The 23,711-nt window shown below is 39.8% G+C and overlaps 1 protein-coding gene across 1 annotated transcript in view; it reads left to right on the top strand.

Annotated features, from left to right (window-relative positions):
• The window catches only part of PRELID2 (PRELI domain containing 2), a 70,115-nt gene that overhangs the window by 26,718 nt on the left and 19,686 nt on the right, over nucleotides 1–23,711 (top strand). Inside the window, exons 2-4 of the mRNA XM_018561659.1 lie at nucleotides 5,754–5,811; nucleotides 10,541–10,614; nucleotides 18,543–18,703. Coding sequence (XP_018417161.1) covers nucleotides 5,754–5,811; nucleotides 10,541–10,614; nucleotides 18,543–18,703 — 293 coding nt within the window. The remainder of the gene's footprint in view (nucleotides 1–5,753; nucleotides 5,812–10,540; nucleotides 10,615–18,542; nucleotides 18,704–23,711) is intronic.

Raw genomic sequence — 23,711 nt, 5'->3', positions numbered from 1 at the left:
ACTATCGCTGTGGGTGCCATTATTTTCTAATGGCATCCCAGTCGTGCCAGGCAGATTGCGCGGTTTCCTGCCGCAATTCTGCCCGTGCAAGTGAATACGCTAAAAAAAAAAATTTACCTTTTTTTCTTGGCTATTGCCGCACAGATGTCACCACATTAAAATCATCCCGGGTGTCGTGAAGGTGTGAACCTAGCCTAAAATAATGGAAAGCTCTCAGTACAGAGGCTTCCCATTCATTAGTAAAATATTAGTATTATGTGTCCCCAGTTGTTTACAAACATTGGAGTGATCAGCTGAGGATCGGTAAATGTCACACACGGAGCCACTGTCATTGAAACTGACCGGATAACAGCAGCTCTGCGCTCTCCTGCCGCTCGGCCATCCTGACAAGGAGCTCCCTCCTCTGCCCCCCTGCCGGCTTCAGCTGTCATTTTCTCCTCAGGATTCCCGTTGCCTCAGCAAACACAGGCAGGGGAGAGCAGCAGGGATCTGAGGAGAAACTTAGAGTGGGCAGGAGAGGCTGCAGGTGCTGGCAGGGGGATGACTGCTATTATTTTAGAGGGGTCCATCTCATATAAGTTCATGGTAAAGCAACCATGAGCTTATAGCAGAAGAGAGAAAGCCACCAACGTAAGCCTTACTGAGGTGGCCAGCTGAAAACAGCTGCGTTCCGCCGTAAGCCTTCCATTGATGGCAGCGAAAGGGTTAAATGGAAGCTATGGTTTAGCACCCAAGAAACCTTTTTTCATTTGTTGTAAACGCAGATGTAAAGGATTAATACAGATGGTGTCTTTGAATTTGTAGATTCAAAACCCATGATTCAAATAATAGCTCTGGTACAGACACACTGGTACAGTCAATTCCACTTAAAAGACATCATTCCAGCCATAACTAATCAAGCTTGGTACATCCTGCGAGAGGTATAGAAGAAATCGAATAATTCTAATTGTATGTGCTGATGTATTCATGCTGTCCCTAACAGACTTTTTAGACAGAAATGTGCTATTTGCTGCATGACCATTGGGTGACACTATATCCATTGTAAGCTTGATTTTGAAAATCGGAGCTAAAACTGGATCTTTCTAAGCATTTAGAAGCAGAGCAATGTATTCCATTTTCAGCTTCTACTGAGTATTTTTGCATATAAATGTGATTTTTGAATAATCTTAATCATGTTTGCTCTACAAATTGAAGGCCGTTTGCTATGCTTGCTGTAATCTTTCCACTCATTTTTGTCAATTTACCCAACTCCAGTTTATACAAATGTATTGAATGCATTAGTTTTCTGGAATCCATGCATAGGTTAATATGTCCAGACACAAGACTGCTACTGTATAGGTGGACAGTGCATTTGTATTGATCCTGAATTGGCGCTTTGGTTAATAGCTTCTTACAAACGATAATGGCTTTGTACGGTGTCCAAAAGCAATACAAATGGTCCTTAGGATTTTTTTTCTGGGGCTTGCCAGATACAATTTTATGTAAATCTGTCATAAGAGAAATATGAAGGGTGCTGTTGTTGACCTCTGCTTCTGAAAATGGGAGATGCCTGGCTGTCCTGCTGGCTCTCTTGCTTCAATACTTTGATTTGCAGAACCAGTAGTCAAATAAGGACTTCTGACATTTCTTAGTTTCCTGCCTGCCATACATTTTTTGGTCAGTGACTAATATTGTTAGAAGGTCAGCAATGGCAACCTCCTGTATTTCTTATGCTAGACTGCTGATTACAATGGGAGAGTCAATTTCCTTGGGTAATCTGCAGGGAATAGCTTTCAGTGCTGCTCTTCATTTATTTATGATGTAAGGCTGCTGATGCAGCCCTCATTCATAAATTAGTGTTGTATGTAAGTAAATGGGGAAAAAAAGTGTAACCCTTAATTAGCCCTAAATAGTTTTTAACTCATTTATTCCCTTTCAGTAGTTTTTTTTTTTTTTTTCCTTCTCCATTTTATATGTAAGCTTTTAACTCTTGCATTTGTTCCTTTCCATCGCAGTATGTGAAAAAAAATTATTTATTGTCCATTGACTGACACAGGACTTTAGTCATTCTTAGACAATTGGGTTATCCTTGCCAATATTGCACTGCACTGGAGGATCAGCCTACTGTTTCAGGCAGAACATCTTTTAGAGCTTTCAGGGCTGTAAAGACCTTTGCAAAATACTGGAAATATAAAACATTCCTCTTTGAGGACTGGAAACAACCTATGAATTCATGGCTTCCTCCTGACAATTTGAAGCAGCTTTTTATCTTTTGAAAGTGAATTTATTAAGTGGCCCACTGTAGACACTCCAGTCATCCACCTTAACTAGTGTACCACCAAACAAGTTGATGATGTTCTTACCTTTTAGGGAATTTATTGGCAAACAGCTGGACTTCCTTCTCAGAGTTCAGTTTAAGTTATGTAGATTGACTCTCTAGCCACTGTTAGTGATGACTCAAATTTGTCAGATCATGTCTTTGTGGATCAGATCTCTTAAAGGAGACCCCTCTATCTAAGGACAAACCCTTGTGTCCTGGGGCTTTTGGAATACATGTCTGGAGCCCTGCAGATCAGCTGTTATAGCCCCTTGCAAGCATCTATTGTGCCTTGCATGGGAGTAATGTTTGTCCATATGCGCAGAGAAATTTGGCTTCATGTCTAGTGCACCGTGGATGCACTTAACGATCAGTTGAATTGCTTGCCCTTCAAGGGTAGGTGTCTCCTCGGTTTTGCCTTTTAACAATGTTATTCCCAAAGCCTATGGTATACAGACTGTGCGTCTGTTTCAATGCAGGAGATCTTGGCATTCTTCATTTACTACTACAATATTGCCTCATAGGCAATTAGTCAACCTCCCACTCAGGCCACAGATCTTGTGACTAGATGTCCTCTATCGTATCTTCTCAGCCCTCTGCTTGAAGATAGACATCCTCTTTTCGTCCTTTTGGCTGTTTACCTCCTCATAGTTTTGCTGCTCAGGCTTCCCCTAGTAGCTTCCAATCTAGAACCTTAATTTGTTACTCCTAATGTCTTAATAAGCATCTTGCAGAGATTGATCACTCATGATTGGAAAATTGTACGACTATGAGAGATTGATAGCTACTGCATGCTTCTTGTGAAGCGTAGTCTATAAGCACCATTTTGTTTTTCATATGTGTAGCTATCAACTGCACTCCTTGTAATTTAAGAGTTGTTATTAGCATGATTTGAACTACTAAAAATCTCCTGTATAGCTCTGGCCCAAAGAGGTGACTACCAGCAAATGGTTACATTTCATAGTAGCAACCAGATAAAATTGCCTGTGTAGTTTAGCCCCAAGGCTACATTCACACTAGCACTCATACGTTTGTTATCTAAATGCAGGTGAAGTTATTTCGGAAATATAACAAAATACAACTTTTGTGCTTCCCAGATCACTTTCTCCTGCGTTTAAGCAGGTTTAGCCATTTGTACATAAGTTTATATGCGCTAACATGTGTTTACATGCGCTGCATTTGGAGTTTCTTTTCAGACCCCAAACAGAATTCTGTTTTCTCTAAACTACTGGCCTCATCTAATAGAAGGTAAACACTCAGTTATCATTAAAAACACATTACATGCATTTCTATGCATTTAGAAATGTCCTATAAATGCAGGTTTGATACTACCAGGGTGAATGAGGTCTAAAGTGTGTTTTTAGTAGTTTTCAAAATTTAGCTTTAAAAAAATATTTTTCCATTTAAACAAAGCTTTTCCATTTGAACTGTACTTTTCAAAACGTGCACAGAAATTTTCTTTGTGGTAAAAGATTTCCTCAACAAACAATTGTTTTATATGCCAGGGCCCTCCTTACCATATTGTCTTGAATTGTATTGTGATTGTGATGTCTTCCTTATATTGTAAAGCGCTGCGCAAACTGTTGGCGCTATATAAATCCTGTATAATAATAATAATATATTACCTTATTAGTACAAGTTAATATAGGCTGCTTTGCCTGCAGAATTTACATAGTTTATAACCCACTTTTGTTTGTCTTACGCTCTACATGATATGTGTAATGTTTTTTACTAATTGTAAGAGCAGTACATTAAATATTTACACACCTTTTGAAACCTTGGATTTTAAATATTTATAAGAACATCTACAAATATATTTCAGCTTGAAATATACTTGTAATACAAACAAATGGCTAAATAGAAATGGGTTAAAAGGAAAATATTAGGTTTAGTGAGCATGTCAGATATAAGATATTACACATATTACTGCAACCTTGTGAACACCTCAGAACAAATTTGCTGCTATGGGGAGTTAGCAATGTCTCAGGCTGATTGCGCTGTCTCTCTAAAGGTGGCCATACACTCTACAACCATCGCAAGACTTTAGTCTTGCGATGGTTGTAAAGGGATTAAAAAAACGTACGATCTGCCTATCTTGGACAGGCAGATCGCACTCTCGATCATCGCAAGCCCGCCCCCCTGAGGGGCGGGCTTCCGATGACCGCAATGCTGAACGGGCAGTGTGCGGGCTTGCGATGATCGAGAGTGCGATCTGCCTGTCCAAGATAGGCAGATCGTACGTTTTTTTAATCCCTTTACAACCATCGCAAGACTAAAGTCTTGCGATGGTTGTAGAGTGTATGGCCACCTTTAAACTTGAACTCTGGTCAGATAAAAATAAACACCATTTGTCCAATCATCCAATTAGCTTCTCACTTCAGTCTGTTCAGTTAAGCTTTAAAAACGAAAGGGAGGGGCTGATTGGCTGTCATGGACAACTGCAGTTTTGATAAATCCCTTCTATTGTGTTTACAATCTCTACTGTGGAGCACCTTGTAACAGGATTGGAAGTCCAGGAGATGATCATTTCGGCTTAGTGTTGGGCTCTCATTTACTAATCGCAGTTTCAGCGAACCCTCTAGAGCTGTTGAGTTCCTGTGCTGAATGTACTGAATGATGAGTCTCATTTTCTAGCTGTCATGCCAATCCAAAGTCTTTAGTACATCTTGAATCACTGACTCAAAACAAATTTGACATCAAGAGTTCTGCTTTTGTACTCTTTCTATTCTGTATGCTCGTTCTTGTTAAGTGGCTGAGATTGTATTGGCATCAGAGATGGCCAGGCAACTAGCATTTTCAAAGGGGAGGTCAGCAGTGACAGCCACTTTATTTCTCACAGTACATGTTTTCTTTAAGCACATCTATAAGGTTTGCTAAATAATATAAGTAGCTATTTTTTTTAAACTTTTGTTGAATGCAATTAATCTTAAAGCGGAACGCCAGGAATGTTTTTTTTTTATCCTTGCAGTGGAGTTACCCCCGCACTTCAAGGTTTAAGTGCTCGTTTGTGTATAGGTGTTAAAATAACAAAGATATACTCACCCAAAGCTCTGAGCCTGTCTGCGCTTCTTACAGCCTGTCTCCCCCTCCTCCACAGCACATTGGAATCTTGGCATCCTCATGTCCATGCACGTGTATAGACATTGATTATTTCCTGGACTTTAGACTGCTGCAAGGAGGGGGAGAGACATTCCAGGGACTGGTCTAAGATGTGTGGGTTTTTTTTTGTTTAACTTAACCCTAAAGGCTGCTTTTAAGATCACACCTCCTTTTTTTCATTTATGTATTTAAATGTGTTTTATAGATGATCCCTGGTGATAATTTTCAGCTTGTTCCTACCTTGTATGTAGTGATCAATAATGCAGATTTACTCCCATTTTTCTTATGTGAACCAATCCCCAAAGAAGTAATTTTAGTCCCTTTTTAAAAAAAAAATACTTTTTATGTTTTTCTCTAGTATCCAACTCCTTTAGAGAAACATGTTACAGCGATGAAAACTGTGGAAGAACAATCAGGTAAGCAAGTATCTGAACAATGTTTCGTAAAATAGATAACAAAGACTGGTAGAGGTACTGTCAATACTCTAAGACATGTTCATGTTTCAACTACAGTTGCAATCTCAATAGAAAATTAAAAAAAGTGTACGGGTTGCTATTGGGGATGAACTGATGTCGCCCTAAAACTTGGTAACGGTTACGCCTACTCGCCCAAATGCTCCCGATGCCTATCCCGATACCAAAACTTCCAGTATCGGGAAGCTGGGTGGCGAGACCTTACATGCCCCCCCCGGCTTCCTGATTGGCTAGAAAGCCGGCTCCATCCTTCCTCGTCACTTGGTGATGAGGAAGCATGGAGACAGCTTCCCAGCTAATCGGGAAGCCGGGCGGCAAGTCCTTACACGATGGCCGGCTTCTTTATTGTGACTTCCAGTATCGGTGTTCGGTATTAGCGAGTACCGAAAAAAAATATCGGTACTTGATACCAAAAAAACGGTATTTTATCCCTAGTTGCTATTATATTATTGCTTTCCTGTTTAGGCTTTAAAAAAATAGGGTTAAGAGGGCATTTGGTCACATAAAATATAGAGTAGCTAAAGGTTGCATCATTAGAGACAAAAGAGAACACCTTTAAAGTTAAAGCATATCTAAACCCAAGAACAAAAATGTAATATACTGCAGCTTACTAATCCTTGAAGTATAGGTTAAGTGAGGGATGGGAAAAGAAACCCCGGAGCCTTTAGCCATAATGTGCTAGTATGCAAATTTACCTTTCTAAGCGATCCCCTCCAGCGCTGCACTCCTTCCTTGCCGGAGCTTCCATGTTCGACCCGGTCTTCTCCCAGGTTTTGAGTTTTCAGCCGCTTGATTGGTGAGGTCCCGATGTTGCTGCTGCACATGCACACGGGAGTTACTGCATCTCAGCATAATGAGCCTGTGCACTGGTCTGCACATGTCTGACACAGGAAAAAATTGCCGATAGGCAGCAAATAGCTTTTGTCATAGGCCTCCTGATCTGTGTTTTTTTTTACTTCTGCTTTAAATGTGTCTTCATTCATTTATTTATTTTCTCAGTTTTAATGCAGCTACCACAGTTACAAATTTGTAAGCTGCAATATAAGAAAATGTTTGCTTTTGAGTTTAGATACAGTTTAGCCTTTTGTACCTCTGTAAATGCCAAAATAGATGTATCGTGTGCTAAAATCTACCCTATTTATGTATATACTGTATAGTAGTATCTTGGTAACGGTTACGCCTACTCGCCCAAATGCTCCCGATGCCTATCCCGATACCAAAACTTCCAGTATCGGGAAGCTGGGTGGCGAGACCTTACATGCCCCCCCCGGCTTCCTGATTGGCTAGAAAGCCGGCTCCATCCTTCCTCGTCACTTGGTGATGAGGAAGCATGGAGACAGCTTCCCAGCTAATCGGGAAGCCGGGCGGCAAGTCCTTACACGATGGCCGGCTTCTTTATTGTGACTTCCAGTATCGGTGTTCGGTATTAGCGAGTACCGAAAAAAAATATCGGTACTTGATACCAAAAAAACGGTATTTTATCCCTAGTTGCTATTATATTATTGCTTTCCTGTTTAGGCTTTAAAAAAATAGGGTTAAGAGGGCATTTGGTCACATAAAATATAGAGTAGCTAAAGGTTGCATCATTAGAGACAAAAGAGAACACCTTTAAAGTTAAAGCATATCTAAACCCAAGAACAAAAATGTAATATACTGCAGCTTACTAATCCTTGAAGTATAGGTTAAGTGAGGGATGGGAAAAGAAACCCCGGAGCCTTTAGCCATAATGTGCTAGTATGCAAATTTACCTTTCTAAGCGATCCCCTCCAGCGCTGCACTCCTTCCTTGCCGGAGCTTCCATGTTCGACCCGGTCTTCTCCCAGGTTTTGAGTTTTCAGCCGCTTGATTGGTGAGGTCCCGATGTTGCTGCTGCACATGCACACGGGAGTTACTGCATCTCAGCATAATGAGCCTGTGCACTGGTCTGCACATGTCTGACACAGGAAAAAATTGCCGATAGGCAGCAAATAGCTTTTGTCATAGGCCTCCTGATCTGTGTTTTTTTTTACTTCTGCTTTAAATGTGTCTTCATTCATTTATTTATTTTCTCAGTTTTAATGCAGCTACCACAGTTACAAATTTGTAAGCTGCAATATAAGAAAATGTTTGCTTTTGAGTTTAGATACAGTTTAGCCTTTTGTACCTCTGTAAATGCCAAAATAGATGTATCGTGTGCTAAAATCTACCCTATTTATGTATATACTGTATAGTAGTACACACACACACACACACACACACACACACACACACACACACACACACACACACACACTAATATGTGTATGGATGCAGTGTAGCTAGTATTAGAATGCAGCAATTGCCTTTAATTAGATAATTTGCTGCTTTAATTAGATACCATCATATCAGTAATTAATATTTTGTACTGTGTAATCACTATAAGCAAATGTGCTAAAGCTAGTGCATGAATTAAATTTGCAAGCCCAAGTATCCGATTTTTATCATTGTTAGGGTGCCCATACACTGGTCGAATTTCGGACGGTTTTTACCGGACGAAATTTGGCCAGTGTATTGGGCTGTCAGCTGATCGAAGGAGCCGGCTGGGAAATCTTCGTACGATCCGAGCCAATGAGCTGCCCGCTCTGATTGGTTATTCTGACCGGTGCTGGCGGCACCGTTCAGAATACAATGCAAACAGTGTTGATTCCTCAATCAACACGCTGTTTGTGTTGATGGAGGAATCGCGTCAATTTCTTACGTTCAGCCCACGGGTTGAACAAAAGAATTTGAAAGGTGAATGGCAAGCTTTACAGGACCTCGAAAATGTGGTCTTTAGTACAATACTCCATGTAGCAATTATTGCAAATACTATACCTCAAAATATATTTATGAATCCAAGCTGGGATCTGACACATCTTGGATGAAATTTATGGACCTTTACACTCAAAGATCAGATTCTACCAATGCATCCCTCTATGTATAATGATAATAACACAGGCATGTCAGGTGTAAAATGCTGTGATTTTGAAATACTTTCAAAGCAGGAAGTGAATGCTCTGCAAGTGTAAAGACAAAATGACTTCAGTTTGGCAAAGCAATGCACACTGGGATTGCCTTGTCATCAGCAGAGCATTGCTAGGAAATCTCATCTGTAGTCTCACGAGATCTCAGGGAAAAGGATTTTTTTTTTCTTCCCCTGAGATGATGTACATGGCCGCATATCCTGGTCACATGTCTAGTCACGTGCCAATTTTCCAGAAGTAAATGGAGAGCTAGTAATGTGTCCTTAGTAAACATGACCACTGTCAGAAGAATGGGGAAGAAAAGAGAAATAAGGTATAAAAACAATAAAAAGCAGACAATTATCTACAAGTAGGTGTTTATAGATTGTCATTACTAAACATTTCTAAAGGTGTGTTTGTTGTTTTTTTTAAACATAAGGGTAAAGGTCCGCTTTAATATTTATTTGTTTACTGCCAACTTTGTATTTTGAGTGATTTCATTCAGCTGTGACTTGTACAACTCTCAGTCTAGGGTTACACAGGCGACTTTTAATTCCGCTACTAAATCTCATGAAATCTAACTTTGTATCAAATTACAGTGATACCTCAGTTCACGAACTTAATTGGTTCCACGATTCTGGCTGCGAACCGAATCAAATTTCCCTATAGGGTTCAATGTAAATCAGGTTGATTCGTTCTATACCCCTACGAACGTGGTCGCAAACCGATTTTGGTCGCAAACGGAATCAAATTTTCCCATAAGGTTCAATGTAAATAAGGTTAATCCGTTCTGAACCATATGTAATTTTTTTTTACAGTACAGTATGAAGAGTGTGAACACTAACCGCTCTGCAGCTTCTTGTCACCTTCATTACTGCTCTGCACTTTCTTTTTACCACCATGCTTGCTCTGCACTTTCTTTGGAGCCATGCTGGATTGACTAAATACTGTACAGTACTGTATGTGCTAAAAAGCACACAAAAAAGCTTCACAGCAAGTGTGCACAGGTCTGTCAGCGATCTCGACTAGAGGAAGCCACGACCGCGCGTCAGAGCGGGGACGATGGCCGCTGATTTTTGAATAATTCAAATTTATACGGTAGTTCTTAAAGTGCACCTAAACCCAAAAGCAAAGATCACATATATTGTAACTTACTAATTCTGAGATTTGGTAGTTGAAGTATTTTTTTCACCTTTTTTTTTTTTCCTTTGCTTCCTATTTTTTCATCAGTCTGTTTTTCATGGTCCGCTTTTATCCAGTTATGTAAAACCTTTATTCCAAAAGGAAAAAGAACTGTTGCTGTAACTACATAAAAAGTGTTATCTGGAGTTCAGATTTAATTTGTTAATCAAGCCCATCCTAGTCTTCTAGTGTATCTAACACTACACTCTCCACAGGGTGACAGTGCTGCTGTCCAAGGCTTGCTACGTAGCTCCTCCATAGAGTGGTGCCACCCTAAGACAGGAAGTGTGTTACTGGCAGGATCACAAGGTGAAAATAATGTTAAGGATTGTAAGCTGCAGTATATAACATTTTAGTTTTTGGGTTCAGAGATGAAATTGTTTTAGATATTTATCTTCTGTTTTTTTATGTTGATGTTCAATGCAAACAAGAAACAGTAACTATTGTATCACGGTATCTGGAAATATAATGCTTTAGAGAGAAATAGTGCAATCTCCTGCTGTCTTTCTTTTCATCCCTCCAATGAGCAGACCAAGAAACAGGCATTGTGTACAGGCGGAGGATTGCAACATGCAATAATGTCATTCCATCCTTTCTAAGAAAGGTAAGTCCTACTGGTTCAGTACAATAGTCCATTCAGCTGGAATACCATTCTGTAACTTAGCAGGACACCAATAGTATTTATTGCACTTAGGTGACTTCTGGCTGCTCACAGTAACTGTGTTTTTCTTGGCAAGCCACACTTTATGAAGTATGTGTTGTCACTTGGTAGTTGGTAGCGCAGGAAAGATGAGCATCATGTTTGAAACTGGAAAATTCCCAGGATCAAGCCTATTTTACTGTAATTGCTCCCTTTCCCTATGCACTTTTGAAACGCCATAAAACTTTTTAAAGTTTAGATCCTACTTTCTTTTTAATCTTTACTAATGCCATCCTCTCTAGCAGCCAAGTTAGATCTTATTTTCTCTGAAATCTTTACTACTCATGATGTCATTGCTGACAGATAAGTTAGATCTTACTTTCTCTGAAATCCTTTTTGCTTATGATGTCATTGCTGGCAGCTGAGATTTTTAGTATGACTGAATGCTTGGAGGAAGATTTAGAGAGGCGCCACACATCCCATCCCATATGTTTACCGGTGTGAAAAAAGAAACAAAAACAAAAAAACTAGGGTACGTGTGTGTGTGTTGAGATTTGTTTAAGCCTAAAAAGTTGATTGATAATTATTTCTAAAGTTAGATAGAAATATTTTGAAGGTCATAGAAGAGCTATCCTGTTCTCTTGTCAGGCTGCCTTCACGTCAAGGGTTCTTAGGCCAACAACATACATTCACGTACATATGCAGTTGAGCAATGGTATAATAAATACACAAAAGAAGTCTGTTATGGGAGCCATACAACATGGTGATGGGGAATGTGTAGGAACTGGTAGACAACAGTTCTGCTTTGAAGTCAGAGCTAAGCTGTTGTTTAATGCTGTAATGTTTGTTGTCTCTCTAGTGGAAAAAATAGTATGTTAAATGGTGACAATGTAACTTACTATTTTAGATTTACTTTTACCACATGCACATTTTATGCAAGCACTTCTCTTCAGAGTATATTTTAAAGGAGAACTATGGGGTAAGTGTTTTTCCTCATAGTTCTCCTCAGGGTCACGGGAGGACATAAACTAGCATTCTCCCGTGACCCAAAGCTCAGTATATCGCGAGCTACAGTTTGCGGTATACTGAGACCGCCGCAGCCGGGATGGATCCCGACATTGCTGTCGGGATGGATCCCGACATTGCTGTCGGGATCCACCCAGCTGCGTGATTGACAGCTGGCTCTGCCTATCTAGAGGCAAAGCCAGCTGTACCCGCCCCCTCCCCTGTTCGTTCCTCCAGTCAGCGCCGGAGGATCGGCGTGGGGAGGGGGGAATCACTGCAGGGAGTGACAGTCACAGCTCTCTGCAGGGACAGGATCGAGAAGTGAGCGAGCGACGGTATGTGTTCGCTCACTTCCCGATCTATTGAGCTGATATGTGTGACAGTTTCATTGTCACAGGTCAGCTCGAACTATGAGGTTGAATGAAAAATCACTCGCCTCATAGTTCTCCTTCAACAAAACCTGTGAGAATAGAAATACGAGAGCTGTCATTGTTTTAAAGGTGCATGTTCAAAGGATATCATCCTGATCCTAGCTTCTCTACCATGTGAGTCACTGACCTGGAACAAGTAGTTATTTTCTAGGTTGACATCCCTGAAGCCTACATCTTTAAAAACAAGCAATGCCCGTTTTCATTTGTCTGTCTTATAGGTTGATAAGTTATGTTCTTGGAGAAAGACGCAGAGTTACTAGCAGTAACTTTATCTTGTGTAATTGAAAATGAGGACGTTTATAGTGCAATTTATTTGTCTTTAAATAGAAGTTATCGTTTTAATATAGAATATGAGGTCTGTTTTGCAAATGCCTGTCATCTGTAATATTTCACATTATTTATATATATATATATATTATATATATATCTTCTGCTTAGTGGAGCACAGGGCAAATAATGAAGTCTGTGCTTAGGTTTTTAGAACAAACCTTTGTCTTTCTAGTTCCCTCCTATGTTTTTCTAGTTAAGGCCACTCAGTTACATTGTCAGGAAGGTTGCAATCCACCTTAATGATGGTGCTCTTTACAGTGGTTCGACACCCTGACACACATGAACATGCTTTCATGAGTTTGCTAAGGGTTATCATCTCGGCAAGAAAAGTGTACTTTCATTCATTAGTCCCCGTTTCTGCACTGTTTACATCACTCTCCACATCTGTCAGTCACTGGTCTCACATCCTGCTATTCTTGCAATAGGTGATGATGTCCAATATAACAGATTCACAGGGAAGCTGGATGAAGACATTGCATTCCACACAGAGAAGTGAATTGCACAGAAGATCAGATTATCCAAAGCCTCTCACTCTGTTAATCCCCCAACACCTTATTTTAGCAGGGTGCTTTGCGGTCTAGGGTGAATAGCCATTGGTACAACAGCTATTTGTTTTTTCTCTGTTCATAGCTGCAAATGTACTGGTGTTACAATCACAGTATAAAAATCTGTTTACCCTGGCACTATCCCTGTAAAGTCCTCACATTGGTTCTTTTACACAACTATAGCTCTTTTTTTAGAGGAAACTTTCACTGGGGAAAATGTGGAGCCAGCCATTTCACAAATCCAGAACAAATATGCAGCAAATTACCACTGAGTGAAGTGAAAACTGCTAATCGATTTTATAGTTTAAATATGAACTCCGGGAAAATCACACACTTACCCTTACAATGGGGCTATCCCCGCACTGTAAAGGTTGTGACACACTGCACGCGAAGCAACAGTGTGCTGCCTTTGCGTGCAGTATGTCATGTAATTTTCTCTCCGGGATGTCTGCTTGCGAGAGCTCTCATAGCTGAGCGTACTGGGATGAAAAATGTAATCTTCAGCCAATCAGCTTGTGCGTCACGATGCAAACTCCATCCGCTTGTTACGCGCGAGCCGTTTGGCTAAAGATGCAGTCAATCATCTGGCTGCATTCTGCTAATAACCTGCATGCAAAGCTCCGTGCCTGACAGCTTTGCTTCGCTCTGCACAGCTTTGCATGCAGTGTGTCACGGGCTTAAGGGATAAGTGCTCATTTTGTCTTGGGAGCTCAAATAAACCATTTCTACTCACCTAATCCTCGGTCCTGCAGCGAATGGCACTCACCTCTCTCCCCCTTTGCTTTGGCTGATGGAGTGTCCCTCTGCGTCCTCACGTATAATGCAAGTCAATGGACCTGCATAAGACATGATGACAACGACAGTCTTAAGACTGTCAAAGCCCAGGTAAGAAGAGGTTGCGGGGACCAGTCTAGCAGCTGAGAGGGAGCTGGTGGGACCGAGGATCAGGTAAGTAAAGCTGCTTGAGACCTCTAGACAGGATGAGCTCTTAACCCTTGCAGTGCAGGGGTAACCCCACTGCAAGGATAAGTTTGTGATTTAGAATTATCTGTTTATAGATTGTCGTTGCTAAACATTCCTAAAGGTGTATTTGTTATTTTGAAGATATGGGTAAAGTTCCTCTTTAAACGGAACCTCCTCTAACAATTTTACACTATACCAAATAGGTATATGTTGTGGTGTACTGTGCATGTGCTCAATGTTAAGCTGTCTGAAGAAGCTTCCTAGCACAGCTTAATCCGTGTAGGTTTTGCTGAAAAACAGAGAAGGTAACGATGAAGAGGGGATGTGTTATCGAAAGTCAGGGCCGGTGCTAGGATTCGTGCCTACACAGGCAAGGTGCATTTTTGCACCCCCCCTCCCCGACACCTGTAAAAACAGGGCATTTTGACACGTACTTGTAGATGTCAAAATGCCCCGATGTTTGCGACTGCCTGAGGTGCCGCGCGTGTCGGAATCCTCAGGCAGTTGCCGGCCAGCTAAATTAGGACCCCCACCTGGAGCTCCTCCCACTGGACCAGCGCTGACTCGCCGCTGCTCTCCCGCACCGAAGGTAAGTGAAAAAAAAAAAACATAGCGCAAATGCCCTGTTTTTTCCGCCCTCACCCTGCAGCGCCGTAAGGTGGCCGCCTTGCGGTAGAGCCGGGCCTGTCGAAAGTCTGTGTTTGACCGTGTTGGTTATAATACCCACCCTGACAGAGAATGGCTATAGCTGACTGTACCCCTGTAGTTTTTTTTCTTGTTTAACCCACGGGGCTGAATGAGAAAAAATTCTGTTTCCCACATCTGGGCTAAGCAGTGTTGATCAAGGAATCTCCCAGCTTGACTATTGTATTCTGCCAATGGCTGCAGTCAGTGTGGTTAATAATTTTCTCCCTGGCTCCATCGACAGAAGTTGTGGAATGGAGTGGTGCTGACTAGACAGAGAAATATGTAGGCTGACATTACTGCCTCCACTTTTGAAAATTCTCTGGTAGTCATGCTGATCTTAGACTTTACATTTTCCGTGTCACTGACCTTAAATGACCCTTTCATGAGAGTAATATGAGGGCTGCCATTGCTGGCCTTCTTCTAAAAATTCTTGTTGCCCCACTGTTGACCACCAATATTTTTTGAGCAGCAAACCAACAACAAGCATGCTGTAATTAAGCATCAACGTACTGTCAAGAGTCTGTTAGCAGCCCAAATCTCATCACATCAGCCAAAATGTTCCAAGAATGTATAGACAAATATTTTTAGGAAAACATTGAACTAAACGGTGATAGTATGGTTTCATTTTTGTGACAAGAACAGTGCTTGTCAACATCATTGTATACAGCCATGTGGCATACTGTATATAGAGACCCCTGGATGATTTAGGATTCACCAATAAATATACTTTACTTTTTTTATTAATTTGATCACATCAGATTCATATGTGATCAAATTACTGAAACTCAAATTTAAAAAGACAATATTACTTGCTAGGTCTGTCTGCTCACACATGAGGCTATCACTCTGCTCTATCGTCCTGTCAGCAAGCTCTAATTGTTAGATTAACACCACTGTGACATGCAGTAGAGACTTATGAGTTCATAGGGCTGACCATCTCCCAGTTCTGCTATGCAGTATATTACAGCACACTAATATGAGAACATAACTTGTGTACCTCTACCAGCAGTATAAAAAAATAAGGTAAGGATTTGCGTCTGCATTAAATAGTGGTGCTTTATATGTGACTCAAATTCAGCTCTTCGTTTTTTTATGGACTGTCTGGCTGTACATATCTATTGGTGATCCTAGCAGTGAAATGTCCTTGCAGAATTTCCAGCTTTTCTAAACCTTTCCCTGGGCTTTCTTTCCTCTTGCCTCTTTTGTTCGTTTTTTTTGTTTTTAAATGTAAAAAGCCCAATAAAGAGCTTGGCGAAAGATGTGGGAAGAGTTGAAGGCATCTACACAGTGATTTTTGTGGCACCCAGGAGATGCAAGAACAAAGTGGACAAAATGTGGACTAACCCTTTAGGAGTTTAGTTATTCAATGCTGCATGCAAAAGCCAACATCACAGAGTGTGTACACAACTTGGCTGACTTTTTTCACACTTCATCAGATCAGAGAAAGTGGAATTTCAAGGTAGGAAACTTGCGCTGATACTAATCTATACCAATTCTTGTCTGCCAATGCCTTGCATGCAACAGTTGCAACTGGGTTTTTTGAAATCCATCAATATAAATTGGCTGTGACCTATAGTTGGAGTAAGCTCCAAATAAAACATGGAATGGGCAGATCATTCACTCAGCTTTTAACAGAAAACAGAATGAGGCTGGGGACCAAGCAGTTTTCTCAAATCTGTAAATATTTGCATGAGCTCGCCATCGTTTGTTAAGTTCATTGAGTGCACATCAACACCAAGAGCTGACAGCAGTTGGTCAGCTTTCATCATTGCTTAACTATTCATTCTCAAGTCTAATTACAAGGATGAATACAGATTCTTTTTTTCTACTTCTCACATTTCATCAGGTCACATGTAGAAATCATTTACATTTAAAAAGCACCTTTCATCCAAAGACTGTTTGTGTGATTTATGGTATCTGCGGAGTATAAAATCTGCCGAATTATGGACTGAGGTGGTGAAAGGGGATCCAAGAATATTTTATGCACAATACATCTAAAAGAAGAACAGCATCTCTTGTGTGTGCTATGGCTCGCATACAGCTTGGTTATGTCATGAGTCTTCAGTGTTTCCTGATATTAGGTAACACCGGGTTAGATTTGGGTTCTTGGCGTAATATATGTTGAAAGCCCGTAAAAAGAATCCTGCCTTTCTTTCATATCATTTCCACAACATAATGAATTGAGAAACTGCATTTATAAATTTTAATTTTGTCATGAATATGGCAAGCATCTGAACAGCAGGAGCTTATAGGATAAAACATGAGCAGACTAAACACCAGGTTTACCTTTTTTTAATTAAGCTTGTATTTTTTAAACCACCTTTTTGTGGTTCTGACCTAAATATTACCCCTTGTAAAGAAGAGGTCTTACTTTGTATTATTTTTCACAGCTCCGTCACCTAATTCCCAGTTTATTACTTTTTATCCCATGCTTCTGTGTGATGTAGAAACTGCGCAAATGAGTTTGTCTCCTGATTGGGGGATAAGGTGATTACATTAAGCCTTAGCCAGTATCGCCACATGGGTTTTTTGGAGGTTTTTTTTTTGCTTGATATAGAGACTAAGTATAGCTTGGTATCAAATTATGGTAAAACACATTAATGCATACCTAAGGGCTTTTAAAACTTAAGGTATAGTAGTCACTTTTCATGTTAGAAAAGTATTCTATATAAATAAATGTTCTGTTTTGGCAGGGACTGATATAAAACATGTCCTTCCCTTTGCATGGGAAACAGTTCATTTGAACAGCACCGATCTCTGTGCGGGCTGTGAGTACTTTTTGTACTGCTCACAGAGTAAGGTTTGCAAGTTTCAGTTTAAGAGCACATTGTTACTTGATCAGTACATCTTTCAGTGGGCCAATTGGCCTACTGCTGTCATACATCTAAGGCTCTTTTCCTGCCAGCAAAATGCGTACAATAATATAGAAGCACATTGTGATGCATTTTCCTGGAACTATTGTCTGCTGAGTAGGTCTGTTTATTCTGTTGCCGAAACTATTGTACAAATTTGGAATTTTCTGAAAACACCTACCATATTTCTTGAGTAAAGCTCTTTATGAGAAGCATTCTCCAAAAGCATGAGACTTGGATGTCTTGCTGTGATCATTTGTTAGCTTATGAGGTTGATGTAGATGTTTACCAGAGCAGTGACTATCTCAGTGGTGTATGGAAGACATTTGAAGGCAAACGGAACTTGACCAGCTCTGAGTACAGCTATGTAAAAACATGTCGTACACTGAGGCTGAAGCGCCATAGAATTGAATAGAAGCAGGTCCACGTGGCTTTTTTTTTTTTTCTTGAATATTTCTCATAGGTTTAACTAAAACTCTCTTTGTGTTGCTTTTCTGAGCAAAGAACAAAAATCGTACACAGATAGCACAAGGAATCCATTCATGTTTGTGTGCCTTAATTTATAGGGTTCATACTATACTGACATCATGGGATAAATGTTTGTCTTAGCTGTGATGTGTTTTATTTGCATTTTTTTTTTCTGGTTCAAAAAGTATTTATCAACCTGTCATTATGAACCAAGCCCAGTGGCAATAAGAAAATTGATTTGGCTGGGAGTAAGATTTGGATTTCACGATCCATTAATTCATGATGGATGGATTTGTTGTGTATGTTTTGCTTTTCATCGGACATGGCTTGTGGTATGGCTAATGCATGCAGAGTAGGGCTAATGATGCTTTTATTATACTGTAAGTCATTATCAACACACAAAAGCTTATTCAGTGAGGCAAATAGTAGCACACAATCATTAGTCACCTATCATTAATTTGACCGTTGTAAATTATAATCTGCTTGCTATGGGTCACCACACTGACTTCAAATCTGAATATGTAGAAATATACTGTGTAATAAATGAAAGTTAAAAGACAGTACCCAGTTAAATGACTTGTTACATATTTGCATTTTTGTGTTCTACACAGTGCAGTATCTTAAAAGTGCCAAATATATCCTTGGAAGAAGAGTCGTGGCTGGATATGAAAGCAAGAGTGATGACTCTAAAGAGCCGTTGCTTAACATGGTCCCAGTATGCATCTATGAACGAAGAGTCTGTGTACAGGGAATCCAAAGAGAATCCCAACTGGTAAGGGGTCTGTCATAATAGTTGTTGGTACCATGCACACTACAATACTGCGTTTTTGTCTTTTTTGACATCTTGTGTATGTATGTATGTATGTGTGTGTATATATAATATATAATATATATTTACATTGGCTGTGAAGCCATGTATTAGACATTTGAGGATGGCCGGCAATATGTTTGTGTAAATAGTGTCCTTCAGTTAGATTATTGGATGTGAAATTGACTTATGTGCAGGGAAATTAATTCTTTTTGGGGAAGAGATAGTCCTTGTATCCAAGATACTATTGGTTTCTGATGCTTTTAAACATTTTGTGTTGAACAATAATGCACTTAAACCCTGACCCCAGCCATAAATGACAATAAAAAAGAATGAGAAGGATTAGATGTTTTGCCAACTTTGTATTACTAACTATCTACATTGAGAAAATGACCCTTCACTTCCCAGTGACAAGGAGTCAGAGAGACAAAAAATGATGGGAAGCTTCTCCAGTGGGCACACAAACCGCACCAAAAACCTTTTGTAGTAGAATGAGGAATACTGTATTTTGCTTTATGTGCCTTCTTCCCCTGGGACCCCAGTTGCTCTCCTCTCCAGATGCCATGGGTAAAAAAATGAATGGAAAATTTCCCTAATGGAGACACAAAAAGCTGTCCCCACTCCATCCAAGCTTAAAGTAAAAACAAATTGGTTGTAGTTTAATGAGTATCTCTTTTTTTTTTTTTATTGCAGACTACAATGTTAAAGTGACACTAAACTTAGGAGTTAAATCTTAATGCATTCAGGTACCCTATCTAGTAACAAAAATCTATCTTATTTGTGTATCGCACAGCAGTAAATCCTCAAATCATCTTTGAATTGGTGCTGACACTGTCCTTCCTTCTGGGGTGTGGCTACTTTTGTTCTCAATGGTCCCTGTGTGTGCTGTAAAGTAGCTACTGCTCCAAGCTCCCTCCTGTCATAGACTTAAAGGAGAACTATGGGGGGTCAGTGTTTTTTCCCCATAGTTCTCCTAAGGGTCACGGGAGGACATAAACTAGTGTCCTCCCGTGACCCAAAGCTCAGAATATCGCGTGAGAGAGCGACGGTATGTGTTCGCTCACTTCCTGATCTATTGAGCCGACGTGTGACAGTGTCATTGTTACACGTCGGCTCGAACTATGAGGATGAGTGAAAATCACTTACCCCATAGTTCTCCTTTTTAAAGGTACTTGAATGCATTTTTTAAGATTTAACTCCTTAGTTTAGTGGCACTTTAATATTACACAAATTTTTTGAATTATATCACATAAAGTAATATCAAATAACGCCTATATACAAAATATTTGTCTAAGTAAAAATTTTGCTACTAGCAGAAAGAGGTTATCAAAGCAATGAATTTCAGCCATTCCCTGCTCCCACTGTCAGCAAGCTTCAATTTAATAGGAATGTTTCTAAGACAGAAGCACATATATTAAACTCCCTAAACAGATGTAACATCAAATGGATCATTAGACCAGCCAATCAGAAATCTTTTCAGTGTTAGTGAATGGCGGTAAACTGTATATCGGTTAGGTTGAGGTGGGATAGGTTTCCCTGAAGAGATGAGTCTTTAGGGATCGCCTAAAGGCAGTCAAGGTGGGCGACAGACGGACAGGTTGGGGTAAAGAATTCCAGAGGATGGGAGAGACTCTAGAGAAGTCCTGGATGCGAGCATGGGAGGAGTTCACAAGGGAGGTGGAAAGCAGGAGGTCTTGGGAAGAGCGGAGCCGACGGTTAGGGTGATACTTTGAGACAAGGTTTGAGACATAGCCGGGGGCAGAGTTGTGGATGGCTTTGTAACTGATTGTTAATATTTTGAATTTTATCCTTTGGGCTATTGGAAGCCAGTGCAGGGATTGGCAGAGGGGGGCTGCAGACACTGAGCGTTTGGTTAGGTGGATGAGTCTAGCAGCTGCATTCATGATAGACTGAAGGGGGGATAGCCTATGTAGTGGAAGGCCAATGAGGAGGGAGTTGCATATGAGCGTATATACAGTAGACTGGATATATATGCTGGGTGGATGGAGTGTGTGTGTGTGTGTATACTTATGGAGCATTTGTCATCTGAGGTCTAGATACACAGAAAGGAAATCGCAAGGATTATATTTTATTATTATTGTTTTTACTCTGTAGGACTGTTTCTGTTCATCTGTTTCTGGAATCCAATAAACGCTACACTCTCTGGAAAAGAACAAGGTTGCCTGAAATGTTTCACACATAGTGGGCCCAACCATACAAAATAATGGCACCTGCCCTGAGTTTATTCAGTGCTGCAGATTGACACACATTCCCTCCTGTACATCATCCCCATAGAGTCACAAAAAAAATCTACAGCTTTTTATTTAAACTCGTTTTTTCCCCTTTATGTTTTCCCTTTTCCACTATCCTCCTTTTTAAATAGCACCCTTTCCATTTTATAATGAGGAACTATTCTTATTCATTATCTCTTGCTTTTATCTCCAACCCTATTTTTTTTTTCCTTGTATCTTCTGTTACTCTAGGAAAAGGAAAAGAATAGCAGAGTTGGAGATAACAGCAGGAGATAATGAATAAGATTAGCTCCTCCCTCTGAAATGCAAATGGTGCTTTTTAAAGGAGGAAAAGGAAAGAAACTTTTAAATGAATTAATAAAGGCTATAGATTTTTATGTGACTCTAAGGGATTAATGTACAGATGGAGATGTGCGTCATTTTGCAGCACTGAATGAACTAGATACACCAGAAGTAGAGGGAAACAAAATGTGTGTAGAATAAATCTTGACAAATATTTTAGTTGAGTTTGCGCCAACACAAGAGTTATTTTCTTTAGCTAGGCCCAGTGCCCAGTACATGATGCTAAAACACCCCAAGGACATAAGCACTCCCTGGCCAAGCTGGGGCATATACTTAGTTTATTTTTTATTTTTTTTAACAAGCTGCGGTTATCCTTTTTATTGAAACTTTTTAAGAGGCATTGCAGTGTACACCAACAATCAACTTTTCTCATATTATTCTGTCCAATTTCTTTTTTCATATAGTCCTTGCTGCAAAATATATTGTTTTCAAGCTCAGACATATCTCAGGCCAAATGCTTTTTAGAGAAGAAAAGTGTTTCTGAGGAACACTGCTGGGAAGCATTGACAGGAAATCAATAATATGAATGTTCTTCTTGCTGCTGATAGAGCTGTAGTGATATTCAAGCTTGTACAGGTAAAGAGGATTAATAAAGGTGGAAATTGCTCTTAATTAAACTAGTAATAGCGTGAGTGTCTATGGCAGTGAATTAACGTTAGTGAAGCACTATGAACCTCTAATTCCTCTTGTCTTGCCCATTGGAAATATTTTGTGTATAGAATTCTGACTTTTACAGGGCCTGACAGTATATATAAAAAATTGCAGAGCTGGAGGTTTGTCTGAGTGAGACATTTAGTTAAATGGACAGAATATAAGTCACGTGTCCCCCCTATAAACCACATACCCGATGGGACAACCAGCAGAAATGTCACAAGAAATCCTTTTGCCCTTGGAATGCTAGAATTTAGAAGATTTGGCATACATTCTTCTCCAGGGTACCTGCAGTAACTGAACAAATCAGCAGGTGAAAAGAAACAAAATATAAGAAATAGTCTATTATATCTTCAAAGTATGTTTTTTAGCCTCTATATGTTTACATGCTAACTCTTGTTAAATGAGAAATCTTGGTTATGAATGCATTTTCTGTGTTTGTTTATCCAACACTGAATAATATGCAAATTAGGGGCTTCTGATATACTCGTGTTAATGCCCATTATTCGTTCACAAATTTTGCTTGACAGCAGATTTTTTACAGAGATTGTAATTAGTGTCTGTCCTTTGTGCAGGAGCACATTGTCCCTGTCATTTTTCTCTGACAGCACTCTCTCTATACATATGTGTTATCCACTACTCAGCAGCATAGTATCCCTGTCACTGTTGTCTATCAGCACATTCTATACACATATACAATTCACTGCACAGCATCTCTGTCATTGGTGTCTGACAGCACACACTAGACACATGTTCCATCCACTGCTCAGTAGCATAGATTGTCTGTCAACACACTCTATACACATGACCCACCCACTGTTCAGTAGAACAGTATCCTTGTCACCAATGTCTGTCATCATGCGCTATACATATGTATTACCTGCTGCTTATCTGCAAAGTATCATTATTCTTAATCTTATAATTTCCCCAGTATGCTGGAAAGTGTAGCTGCATTCTTTAATTGTAACGGATACAAATTATATTTCCTTTTTAGTCTCCATTGTTTTGTATTTCCTCTTTACTTACTGTGTGTGTGTGTGTGTAAATCAAAACATTGACGCATGTCTACACACATTTTGCTACTTAAATAGGTTATGAACATTTCATATTACAGAACATTTAGACTAGGCCTCTTTGAGTCCATACATTTTATTTATGTCTTTTATTTAAGTGGAGTTGACTCTGAGGCTTTTTGCTCAGTATTGCAGTAGACATCCCTAAATAGGCTGCAAAAACTTTAAAGGATTTATGAATAATGCCATGGCTCCTTTATTGTACAAGTAAAGAAAATCCTCACTACAATGCAGCATTTATTTATTAAGCATCACCATGCATGACTATCCACATAAAACAGTTTTTGGAATTATCAGTCATCACAGACCTCGCCAAATGACCCCTGAAAATTACCTTTGACATTTAGTAATTCTTTAAAGTAGAAGAACATCTGATTTTTTTTTTTTTTCATTGATAAAGTGAAATACTCTGGTAGTTTCTTATAGCGTACTCCATTCCAGAACAGTTATGCTTGGCATTTCATAAAAATTGTGCCAGTTGGGTTCTATAAAGCTGGATAGACCTGGATGGAATCGTACCCTTCCTTACTCATATTTGCTTATGGAATCCTGAATTCATAATTTATAGTTAGTTTGCTGATCATAGTGGGATGGTGAGTGTTGCAGGATGAGCTGCCTCCTTCTACTAATCTGTTCAGTAAACATTGAACTGGC

This window comes from Nanorana parkeri, unplaced genomic scaffold (genome assembly GCF_000935625.1).
Source record: "Nanorana parkeri isolate BGI_ZX_2015 unplaced genomic scaffold, ASM93562v1 scaffold536, whole genome shotgun sequence".
Taxonomy (NCBI): Eukaryota; Metazoa; Chordata; class Amphibia; order Anura; family Dicroglossidae; genus Nanorana; species Nanorana parkeri.
The sequence above is the reverse complement of the archived record's forward strand: the minus strand, read 5'-3'. Positions and strand labels throughout refer to the sequence as shown.